Consider the following 12986-nt stretch of genomic DNA (forward strand, 5'->3'; position numbering starts at 1 on the left):
TTTGTTGCAAGTGGGTCACATTTGGTAATGACACTGATATCAGAATATTTTCTGTGCTTAAATAACAATAGAGGGAGCTATTGTCAGGGGAGAAATGTGGCATATTGCAAAATATCCCCGTGACAGTACTAATTCTTGGTGAAGTTGGTCTTTGCTCTTATCTCTGATATGGCAGACAAGGCTAACTCCCTTGAAGTCTAAGTATAGTAGATGTGATTACCATCCTTGATTCATGAGGCACATCTCAAGTGTACAGCCTTTACGTTGCAGAGACATTTAATAAACAGCACAAAGTTTTTTTTCCTCACACATTCACACATTGTGTTAATATCCCCATGTGTAGCATGCTGTAAAGTAACTGTTCTCCTTTATTTAGAATGCAAGATGTGTAAAAGAATAAAACTGCAAGCAATCCTTTGACTATATAATTAAATTACATGACTGGCTTCACCCTAATAAAGAAACACTTTAGTCAACTGTCATTTTGTCTAATAAGTGTGCCTGAGATTGCTTCTCACCTATTTGGGGAATTGAAGTTTTATTGAAATGGTTGAGCCTTCATAAAAATGCTACCCTTGTTTTTACTCTCTCTCTCTCTCTCTATCTCTCATTCTTTCATGCATTTCATTTTTTTTAACAGATGAAGACTTCTACCCATGAGGAGCCTAGGAAGGACGCAACAAAAATCAGTGTGAGTTGCAGTAACTGACTGTTTCCAGTTTAAATCTCACTTTGTGTCAAGTTATATCTCCCAATGATATGCAAAATCTGCAGATGTCATTTGCATATGAAGAAGTAAGTAGAACAGTCGAATAAAGAACTTTAGGATCATTTTCATTGTAAGACATCTGTAAAAAACAAAATATCAAATGCTGAAAAATGTGTTGCTGGAAAAGCACAGCAGGTCAGGCAGCATCCAAGGAGCAGGAGAATCGACGTTTCAGGCATAAGCCCTTCTTCAGGAAATATCAAATGCCTAAAGTAGCACACAATAATGGTCCTGCATTTGTAGTTTACACTGAGCTTGTTTTACAGGTGAGTTGATGGCCAAGTTTTACACTTAAGGCCCAAATAGTAAGTGTTTAAATAGGAAGTGTTGTTCCAATCTGATTCCTTCCAGAGGGTTACTTTTATTAACATTACCCAACCATCAGGTTGTACACTTCTTCATCTGGAGGTCTAAGATGGACCGTGTCCGCAGGGACACAGTGTAAAATCTGGATGGGGGGAGTGGAGAACAACATACCCAACGCCACCCTCATCCTGATGGCCACCTTTGTGTGAGGCTGCATCAAGCTGTGTGTAAACCCACTGTATGCTGAGGTTCTACCTGTCGCTGGTGTTGCGAAGAATGGGCCTGGCCTCATTGTCACAGAATGCTTCAAGTATTTGGACCATTTTGTATCATCTGTCCTTCATGGAGAAATTTGAAAACAAAACCTCATTTGACCACAAGTGCATCAGAAAGTGGTCAGCACATTGCGTTCCCAAGACATTGCGGGTATAGAAGAGAGTGGATCCTGTAGGGTGGTTCCCTGAACAGACTGTCAAAGTAACTTGGCACAACGCCTCATCACCAGAATCTTCCAAAAAGCAACAAGACATCAGTTGGCTGGTGGTGAGATCCTTCGTATGTATCCAGACTCTGTGCGCCACTGCACAGTGCTCTCGAAGCAGCTGAGATGGGGGTAGAAATTGTCACATAACACCTTCTAGAATGTGCCTTTGCAAAGGAAGTCTGGTGAGAGATGCATGGGCTTTTGTCAAGGTTTGTTCTGAGCAGGACTCTGTGCTGTACAGTTTGATCATCAGGACACAGTGAGACAAACATTGACTACACCTAGAGGATCATCAACTCTGTGAAAGACACTCCTTGATCTGCCCAAAACATGTTGGCCTCACAGAGCAAGGAGCTGACCTCCACCAAGTGTTGCAGACTGGCACATTCCAAGGTCCAGGACACTAAAGCTGTTGTCCAAGCACAGTGGGGAAGGCCATAGTCTAAGGTCTTTCTGCTGGTGTTAAATAGGGGTCTGTTTAAATGATCGGACCCTCCTGGTGCCTCAAATAATAATGAATGTTGTCTTGTATACATAAGAGACGCCTTTGGTTTGTTTATTGGATAGAGTCAAATTCCAGTGTTTTTCTCGTTTCTTTATGTGCTACTGTACAGAACTGAACTGCTTTAGTGACTATTTATGTGCATAAAGACTTTTTATGAATAAAGTATATTATTGAAGTAAAAGAAAATTAGATGGCACACTTCATGGTGCTGGACTCCTCTGCCTAATAGGGAGGAGCAGGAGAGATTGATTCCAAACATCCAATATGCATAGCAGCAGCACTAAAGAGCAGTGTGCTTAGAATAGTTCTTGTAGCTGATGGAATGGCATTGTGGGGTGGAGGTGCTTTCACTATTGTCTATGATTACACCCCAAAGGAAATGTGCGATGGACATGTCTCCCAAGTGACTGTTGGTAGCAAGCTCAGATCTAATAACATACATAATGGCGACTTGCCAGAATCAATTATTTAATTTACATTAAAATGTCATGTTATAAATGTTACAATGACACTGAATAGTTTATTACAGGTCAGGACAATCATCCAGGTAAAAAGTGGAACATGAGCTAAATGATCTTTGTGTGTCTCTCTTTCTCTCTCCTTTTTTTGTCTGTCTCTTTCCCCCTCTATCTCCTCTCTCTACGTTTCCATCTGCCTCTGTCTGTCTTTGTCTGTCTGTCTGTCTCTCTCTCTTCTCTGTCTCTATTCTTTCTCTCTCTTTCTACACCAACCTAAAGACTGGTTGGGGGGAAAGGATAGACACATAGTCACCGGTCATAGATTCTAAACAAATGAGATATCTGACCTGTGTGCACAGCAGACAGTATGCATCATATGAATACCCAAGATGGATTTCTAACCTCCAATGTGTTACTTACTTGAAAATGAAAAGCAGATATCTGACTTGCAAGCCTGAATTTTTGCCACTGAGGTGGTTAGCATGAGTCAGGAAATTTGTCTGCTTGCTGCATTGGACCCCAAATGTTGCAATCTTCATTCAGGGTGAGGGTGTAGAATACAGACCTCTGACCCTAGAGCATAAATGGCCATAATGGCAGCCTAGAACCAAGAGGCACATATAGTAAGTTCACCTCAGTGCTCTGGAACTTTATCCCACTTGTTTTAAGCCTTCTCTGCCTCACCTCTCATACCCCCCATGTAGCCACCCAACCCCCAAGACCCTTTATGCCAACTTATCCAGGATCCATTAAAAATAAAGGAGTGGTATAGAGATGAACTAAACTAAATTTCTAAATATGTTATACAAATTTAACTACACAGACTTGATAATTAAAGTTACCCTCATTCGCAAAAGCTGATTTTTGTAATCTCAAGTGCTTCATCTTTAATTACACAAATTTTTATTCATATTCCACATCCTTTGATATCCTCTTTAAATTGTCAAACTGAACTGGCAATCCATGTTGAGATGATCATAGCTTTGAGAAATCAGGCAAGCATTCACAAAGAACCCTTAAGGAAATGTCAACAAGCAGCTAAAAATCTGCTTGAACAGAGAGGAATTTTTTTAACTTTCACTGATGCCTGCAGTCTTAAACCATGCCCTGGTCTATAAATAACTTTACATCATGATGGTTACACAAATTTATGTTCCTCTCGAGTGTTTATGTTGACTGGAGAAATTTCTGTCTCCCACAATGTGGGTGGCTTAAGGCTCTGGCAATTGCCAAAATGGGGTACCTTGAGAATCGCACACTGTTCCTTCCCCTTCACCAGCAATGTTTTTGGTTCTTTTGAAATCGGGAATTGAAACTTTTGCTTCTGAATCTCATCCAGCATTGTTGGACGCCCTGTGGAGACTTCATGACTGTGAAAGTCAGTATCCCGTAATTGACTATCACGAATCAATTTCACAGACTCTGTTCTGTGATTAGAAATTAATGATCTATTGCGAGGCTTGCTAAACCCTGAGTGGGGGAGCAGGAAAGGAGCAGTCGGGGTATGTTGGCATTGGTCTAATCTGAAACCTGTCATTAGGTTATGTTTGATTCTAGCAAGAAGTTAGAGGGAAAGTGTTAACAGCTGAAAATGTTAACATCTTTCTCTTACTTCTGAAGTTACTTTGCTCGCACACTGTCTAAAGAGCTCTGTCCTACACAAATGCCATATTAACTTGCTCCTGGCTAAAAAGGTGAATCATTGTTCTCTGCAATGGTCTCTCTGTGAGAAATAGTCAGGCTTCGTGTGCCAGTAATGTGAACTGACTGACCTTCCATTTTTCTAACCTTTGTTGTCTGCTCACACCTCCTAAATCTTATAGCCCTGGTGGTTATGTATCAATCAGCATCCCATTATCCCTCATTTCCACCATTCACCCTCGCCAAAATTCAATGTGCTCAGAGAGGCTAGTAAGGGGTTAAGGCAGGGTGAGCTTCACAAGAGAAGAGAGGGAGCCTACTCTGTCTGCAGTAGTTGCAGCTGCTGGTGTTCCTATGGGGATAGGATTGCTGCAGACTGCAGCTGCTGCAGGGAGAGAGAATCCATTAGCATAATGGTATGTCATTGTATATGCAAGAAATAGACTCTGTGCATTGAGGCGAAAATCAGTTTTAATCACAGTGTGCGGTTATTACCATTTCGAGGCTGCTTTGATGCACATAGAATTTTACGTGCACAAAGCCCTGAGTTTCTTCAATGTTGCTGAATGTTAATTGAGTTTTCTATTCCGGGTAGTAGGTGGTTTCAGGGGTTCCTGTCTCTCTGCAGGTACAAGCTGCTAAGACTGGCTACTAAGACTGACTGCAAGTACAGCTTCCCTGCTCCTGCTGTTATCTTGCTAGGCTAATCTCAGAACACAGCGAAGCCTGTCTGACATTGCCCTGGACACACTCGTTGTTTGGAGCTTAATCACAGGCTTACTATTGCCACAGCATGACGTGTAAATCATACTCCCTACCCCCTGATGTGAGTGATGACATGAACAGCGAGCCATGAGGTGTTCAGAATTCCTTCATCCCTCAATGATCTATTTCTGCCTGCATTTAAAGCTGATGTTGCTTTTTTTCTGAACCTCTACCCTTATTCTGTGGAGAATTAATGCTGGTTTCTATTTCATTGAGTGTTTTAGACTAATTTATAACTGCTTACCTTCACACATCATTATGCTGCATCATGTTTGTACCAGAGGTGTCTTATATATGAGAACAGAAGCCTTGTTAGGGCTACAATTGTGTTACAGAGTACATCAGATTTTTTTTATAAATCATAGAATTTTTTTTTGGATTTTGAAATGCAAGCCAATAAACAGATGATACTAAATATAATTCCAGAAATATTCTTCAGAGAAGGAAGAACCATTGGGAAAGCTTGAGTAAATCTCTTCTGAACCCTTTTTCTAAAGCCTTTACATTTTTCCTGAACTACACTGTCCAGAATTAGCACAATTCTCCAGATGAGACCTCACCAGTGATTTATGTGATTCTGCTATGACCTTGTCACTTTTCTATGCTATTCTTCTATTTATAAACCCAAGTAATTATTTTTTTTCTTAACTAGTCACTCTTTCCTTTATGGAATTGTGTCTATGGACTTTAGCATCTCTCATCTACATTCTTCAAAATTGAATCATTTGTAGTCTATTGTCTTTCCATATCATTCATCTCACAGTGCATCACATATCTGTGTATTGAACTCCAACAATCATTCTTCTACTCATTTTATTCTGCCAATCATCCTGAAGTCTTCAGCTATTCTCATAACTATCTACAGTGTGGCTGAGTTTTTGAACATCCAATGTTCCATACACCCAATTCATTGTCTTCTGCAGTCCTCAGGATTGAGGATGACTTGATTCCATGCCTGTGTTTTGGGTCCTGAGATGACTGTACAGGCACAATAAAGGTAAGACTAATGACTCTTAAGAAACATAGAAACATAGCAAATAGGAGCAGGAGCAGGAGTAGGCCATTCAAGCCTGTTGTGCATTCAATGTGACTGTGGCTGATTATCCAATTCAGTACCTTGTTCCCACTTTTTTCCTATGTCCTTTGATCCCTTCAGCCCTAAGAATTATATCCAGCTCCTTCTTGAACAACAGTCTATGGTTTGGCCTCAAACACTTCCTTTGACAATGAATTCCACAAGCTCACTACAGTCGGGATGAAGACATTTCTCCTCACCTCAATTTTCTTCTCTCTCTTATTAAACAATGGTCCATGGGTTCTGGCCTTCCTAGTGATCAGAAACATCCTTCCTGTGCTTACCTTGTCTAGTCCTGTTAGAACTTTATCGATTTCTGTGACATCCTACCTCATTGTTCTAAACTTCAGTAAATATAGTACTATCTGATCCAGAATCTCTTCCTACGTTAGTCTTATCTTCCAAGGAATCAGTCTGGTAAACCTTTGCTGCACCTCCTCCATAGCCAAAACATTCTTTCTCAGATAAGGAGTCCAAAACTATACACAGGTGTCATCTCACCAAGGCCTACTTACATCCTCTCACTACGAAGGCCAACAAAGCTTTTGCCATCTTCAAGGCTTGCTGCATCTGCATGCTTACTTGCAGCACTGATGTACAAGGACACTAAGTCTCATTGCACCTTACCCTTTCCCAATCTATCACCTTTCTGATAACAATTTATCCTCCTAGTTTCGCTACGAAAGTGGATAACCTCATATTTATCCGTTTTATGGTTGTCCTTCTACAGGAGGGATGCTGTTAAACTTGAGAGGGTGCAAGGGTGTTACAAAGGTTGGACGATTTCAGTTGTAGGGAGAGGCTAAATAGGCTAGGGTATTTTTTTTTCCCTGGAGTGTTGGAGGCTAAGGCTAGACTTTATAGAGTTTAATAAAATCACGAGGGACATGGATAAAGTGAATAGCCAAGATCTTATTCCTTATGTGTGGGATTCCAAAACTAGAGGGCATAGGTTTCAGGTGAGAGGGGAAAGATTTATAAGGACCTGAAGGCTATCTTTTTCATGCAGAGGATGGTGATTGTATGTAATGAGCTGCAAGGTGAAGTGGTGGAGGCTGGTATAATTGCAACATTTAAAAGGCATTTGCATGGGTATATGAGTAAGAAGGGCTTGGAGAAATATGTGCCAAATGCTGGCAAATAGGACTAGGTAAGATTGGGATTTCCGGTCGACAGGAATGAGTTGGACCGAAGGGTTTGTATGACTCTTTGACTCCATCTGCCATGCATTTTCCTATTTGCTCAACATGCCCAAATCACACTGAAACATCTGTACTCACAGTACACCATCCTACTCAGTCTGCAAACTTGGAGATATTTTATTTACTCCCCTCATGTAAATCATTAACAAAACTTGTAAATAGCTGACCCCTGTCACTAATCACTGCCTTCCACTCGGAAAACGACCTACTTATTCCTACTCTTTGTTTCCTGTCTGCCAACCAGTTCGTTATTCTGGTCAGCATACTACTGATGACCCCATGTATTGTAATTCTACCCAAATGTTTTCATGAGAATCTATCAAAAGTCTTCTGAAAGTCTACATAAACTGCAATGCTAGTTCCCCCTTAGTCAACCCAAGTAGTTGCAATGCTGATTTCTTTCAGTTCATCCCACTCACTAGACCCTGTGTTCCCCAACATTGTTGGAAAATTATTTAAGTTCTCCTTTATGAAGTCAGAATCAAAATATGTATTTAATTTCGTCTACCATCTATTTGTTCCCCAGTATAATGGTATTTTTTTAATTTTCTGGCTATAAGACATCTGCATTTCTTCTCACTAATCTTTTTTTTCTTCACATACTTACAGAAGCTTTTATAGTCAGTTTGGATGTTCTCTGCAAGCTTACTCTTGTGCTGTATTTTTGCCATCTTAATCAGTTCCCTTTTACTCCTTTAAAATATAAACTGCTTCCGATTCACACAGGAAATAAAACAAAATGCTGGAGATTGCAATTGGTCAGGCAGCATCCATGGAGAGAGAGCAAGCTAATGTTTTGATTCTAGATGACAAATCATCAGAGCTGAAGTGAAGTGTGGAGCGGGCAGCATTTATACTATAGTGGAGCAGAAGGAGCGGAGGAGGTGGGGTGAGGTGTTGAGGGTGAAAGGATGTTGATAATTCAGATTAAGTGATTGGAATGTGAGAACAGCAGAACAATGGTGTGTCTAACTGCCACACCGGAAAGGACAGACAGTCTCATTGGGGTGTGGATGGTGCGGAGGAGGGGAGCGAGGACGTGGTGACACAGAATGTAGCAAAAACAGCTAAAAGAAAGGGAAGGAATGGGTTCATAATCTAAAGGTGTTGAACTCAATATTGACCTCAGAAGGTTGTAAAGTAAGCAGTAGATTTGTGGTATTTTTGTTTTTGCCCCTTACTTGGATCTAATACTATCCCAGACAGGAATGAATAATTGTTGCAGTTCGTCCATGAGCTCTTTATATGTTTACCCTTATCTATTGACAAGAAATAGTATTAAGTAACATTCCCTAATTTATCCTAGTTTGCTTGCACCTCATACAATTGTAGTTTCCTTTGTTAGATACAGCACTATAGACTCAGAATCAATGACATCACTTTCCATCTTAGTGAAGAATTTTATCGTATTCTGGTCTCTCTTCCTGAAGAGGCCTTACATAGCTAGATTGCCAGTTATTCTATTTTGCTCATGCAACAACCCATCTGGAATGGCCTGTTATCTAGTTGATTCCTGAACCAGAAAATCATCCCGCACACACTCCAGGAATTCCTCTTCCATGAGATTGTTATTGATTTGATGTGCCCAATAGATGTGTAGATTAAAGTTGCCCAGAATTATAACTACTTTTATTGCTTCAATCTCTAATTTCTTGATTAATGCCTTCCCAACATTATGAATATAAACCCTGCTTTAGACTTTCTGCCCCTTGATGTTTATAAGCTCGATCCTCATAGATTCCACTTCACTTAATTTCCTCCTTCACTATTGCATTAATGTGCTAGTTAACCAGCCATGCTACCTTACCTCTTGTTCCTTTTTGTCTGTCCTTCCTAAAAACTGAGTGCAGTCAACAGATAATTGTATCCCAACTTTGGTCACCCTGCAGTCATGTCTCAATCACCCCATACATGCTTATATCTATGTGCACAACTAATACATCCATTTTACACCAAATATTATTTGCATTAAGATACATAGCCTTAAGGTCAAGCCTTTTACTCTTATTATTCCCTTTCACATTATTTTCTTGTTCCGTTCTCTTCTATCTCCCTGTACTGCTTCCTAAGCTGCTGCCACTTTAGTTTAAAACCTCCCCTATAGAAAACATCACTGCAAACTATCTCTGAGTCTGGCAAAAAATATTAAGACAAGACCAACCTTGATTTCCTGTCACTGAGCCAATTCTATATTCATAACACCAATTTTCTTCTCATTTCATGAACTTTCATCAGCTTAACCTCCAATATAATGCTTAATCAAATGCCTTCTGGAAGCCTCCTCAGCTTGCTGGCCAACCTACGGACCTTGATCACATCAGTCTCATGGCTACTCAGTCCCTCCAGTTGTTACAAATGTTACTTGCCTTTGTTCCAGGTACTTCTATGGTGTAACTGTGGAGACTTCTGGCACACAATGAGAGTTTGGGATGGAACATGGCAAGTTGTCCATGTACATTCCAGTCTTGTTTCCCCATGAGGCAGCTGCAGACAGGAGTGGGCTTACATTGTGGGGACTAGAGCAACATCATCAGTACGGCATGGGGAGGGTGAAAATAGGGAGCCAGTGGAACCTAGTCAGTTGGTCTGAGGCAGTTGTAGCTAAAGTTTGCTACCTTCAGGCTACTGGTCAAACAGGTATTCACAAGCTGTGAGAAAAGGTCCCAGGATGTAGGTGTGCTGACTCCAGGCAGTTAAAGTTCAGGAAATATCCTAAGGAGCTCAGAAGGCGGTCTAAGGTCATTGGCTCTGTGCTGGAGAGAGTTAGTGCTTTGTAGCAGTTGTGGAAGCCATTGTTTGTTCAGTGCAACTGAGACTAGGTGGAAGGAAGCTCACAAGCAATATTTACTTTGTGTAAGTGAGTTCAGAGTTCAGAGTATTCAAGTTCAGAGTAAAGCTGGGGCAGTGCCAGCCTAGTGAAGCTAATTTTCTGTGAAAGAGCTGAAATTGTGTTCTTGAGACAGTGTCAGAGTACTGTCTTGGCAATCCATTGGAACACAGACTCCGAGGAAGTGATTGAACTAAAAGAACATGAACAGTCATTGGTGTCATCAACGTTGGATTGGCATTTGAGGGAGTTCTAAAGCTAGATCTTCCAAAGTGAAGAACTGGGACACCTTGTGAAGGCGATAAAGCTTTTTTAATGTGATTTGGAGTCACGTAATTTCACTAATTCTAGGGGGTTTCCTGATAAATCCATGGGATCTGTCTTGACTGCATCATCTATTTGATGTTATCTGTGAGGTACTCAATCAGTTTGTCAATCTATATTTGTTGCATTTTTACTCTGGATATTAGACTATAAATTGTATATATATCGCAGATTGTTTTACTTTTCTAGCTTCACATAATAAATTGTAGCTTTTTTGTTCAAAAAAGTGAAATCTTGTGGCCTCTTAATAAGATGCTGAGATTTCTGACATAAACCAAGACAAATGTTGTGGGTCCCTAACTGGATTATAATGTGCCAAGGATTAACATCATCTTCCTTCATTCCAGGATCTGTTGGATTTCTTCCTGGGACTCCCTGTAATCTCGGCAGCACTCCCATTGCTGTTCTGGTGTTCCTGGGATTGCTCAAGCTGGTGGTCAAGTAGATTGGCTGGCCGTTCTCCAGGATGGGAGTTCCTCCCAATGAAGGATGGGAGTCCCACTCTTGGGATTCTCCTGCTAAGATGATGGAGTGGGGTTTTGTTTAGGTACCTCAACTGTCAGTCACCTTTCCTCCTGGAGAGAAGAACAGTCCACCACCTCTCTCAGCCATTGTAAAATCCAGCCTGGAATAAACTAAATTGGGCAGCCAAAACAAATCCATTTTGGCCTGGAAATTCTGGATCTTTTGTTGGGGTTGCAACGAGGGGATTGGATTGTCGCAGGGGATTGTGTGAGGTGAAAATCATGCTGGGCACTCCAGTGTTGCATGTCAAGGTCTTGCACCTATATGCAGCATGTCAGACCTCCTGGATCAATTTAAACTTGCCAAAGGAGGATTCTGTGTGTATTGCTAGAATTTCATTCACCAGTTCATAACTCTGAACTGAGCAGCATCAAAAACTGATGTCTCTGAAATTGATGGGTGAGTGCAGCAAGCTATACCAGTCCTGAGGAAACGTCACTTGACCCAAAACATTAACTCTGATTTCTGTCCACAGTTGTTGCCAGACCTGTAACATTTCTCAGAAATTTCTGATTTCCAGCATTTGCAGCTCTTTAGGTGTTTTATTTAAGCCATATTAGTAACCTGTGTCATTTGGAGGTGATCGATAAACTTATGGGAAACATGACCATATTCAACGAGACTGTTCTCAGGACAAAAAGATGTGCAAAGGAGGCCAGTAGTAGTTCTGAAGTGTTGAGGACTCGGAGAAGTCAGTACTCCGAGCTAGGAGGTGCACCTCTGCTCTCCTAGCTCTGTGTTCAGCTACTTATGCTCCTCTGAATGAGCACGGGTTAGGTTGCTGGATAAGCAAACATTGAGCACCCAATTTCTTACAGACATTTTACCCTGAGTTTTATCAAATTGCCAGGCCTTGCTGTTAAATATCTAGGATAATCTGATTTTCTGCTTTGATCATGATCCCAAAGGCAGTCTTTCAGATTAGAACTGACCCAGAATACTTTTAAACATATTGATGCCTGTGATTTCCACAAGTGCACTCATTTGTGGAAATGGGGCATTGTGATCTTATCAAACTCAAAATAGATTTGGCAAAATATACCTTAACCAGTGATTTTGAACAATGTAATGTTACTACCATCTAGTGGTCAATATACGTATAATCTCCAGATGATCCTTTTACAAAATGATGGTTGGAATTCCGACATATTGATGAATGCTGGATTCACAAAATCTCACATGGATTGACAGGAAAGAAATGCTTTGGAGAGATTTGCTCTAGTATCAAATCACAATTGTCTTAGCATTCCACAAAATAATAAGAAGGATGACAGAATCTGCTAAACAAATAGGAATCAGTATGATGCATAATTTTAAAATGAACGCTGACTTCAGAATGAAAACCTTGACGCATATTGAATAAGCGAAATGAAAAGGGCTGTGTAATTAATTTTTCACAAAGTGCCTCTAAAATCTTTATCTTATTAATGAAATTGTCAATACAATACACCATGGTACATTTTATGCCCTAAATTATTATAAAGTGTGAAAAATGTGGGAAATCAAATAAATTAGAAATTGCAATATTATTTTCTTTTAATCAATTGAAATGTGAAAGACTTAATTATGAAGCTTTTGAATTATAAATCATCTGAATTATCCTTATTATGCAACTCAATGTCACATCAAACATATCCCGGTTTGTAGAGGTCCATTAGCATACACTGTAATGTGACTACATTATAACTCCGTATGTATAGGCTTGGTTATAAATACTCAGACAAAAGTTCGATCCCATTGAAAAGCTTCATTGTACAAATACATTACAAATACTTTATACACAGAAAGGCCAGTTAGTATAACTGCCGGTAACACTGCAAGATATCATAATCTACTTACCAGAATCATTATCAGTCTACATTGACGTGAGCTACATATAGGGATATGGAAACAATTTTGAGATGTATCATGGAGACAGAGCGTTTTAGAGAGGATAGTTTCAGAGTTTAGGGCCCAGACTGAAGGCATGGCCAACAACAGTGGAGCAAAGGAAACTGAGCATGCTGAAAAGACAAGATTGGATCCATGCAGAAGCCTTGATAGCTTGTAGGAATGGTGAAAGTTAAAGACAGGGAGGGGAGAGATCATGGAAGGATTTAAAAACA

The 12986-nt window shown here is 40.3% G+C and overlaps 1 protein-coding gene across 1 annotated transcript in view; it reads left to right on the top strand.

Moving 5' to 3' along the window:
- The window catches only part of LOC132822648 (V-set and transmembrane domain-containing protein 2-like protein), an 89388-nt gene that overhangs the window by 60735 nt on the left and 15667 nt on the right, over window positions 1–12986 (top strand). The window contains exon 3 of the mRNA XM_060835894.1: window positions 641–691. Coding sequence (XP_060691877.1) covers window positions 641–691 — 51 coding nt within the window. The remainder of the gene's footprint in view (window positions 1–640; window positions 692–12986) is intronic.

This window comes from Hemiscyllium ocellatum, chromosome 15, assembly GCF_020745735.1.
Source record: "Hemiscyllium ocellatum isolate sHemOce1 chromosome 15, sHemOce1.pat.X.cur, whole genome shotgun sequence".
NCBI classification, from domain to species: Eukaryota; Metazoa; Chordata; class Chondrichthyes; order Orectolobiformes; family Hemiscylliidae; genus Hemiscyllium; species Hemiscyllium ocellatum.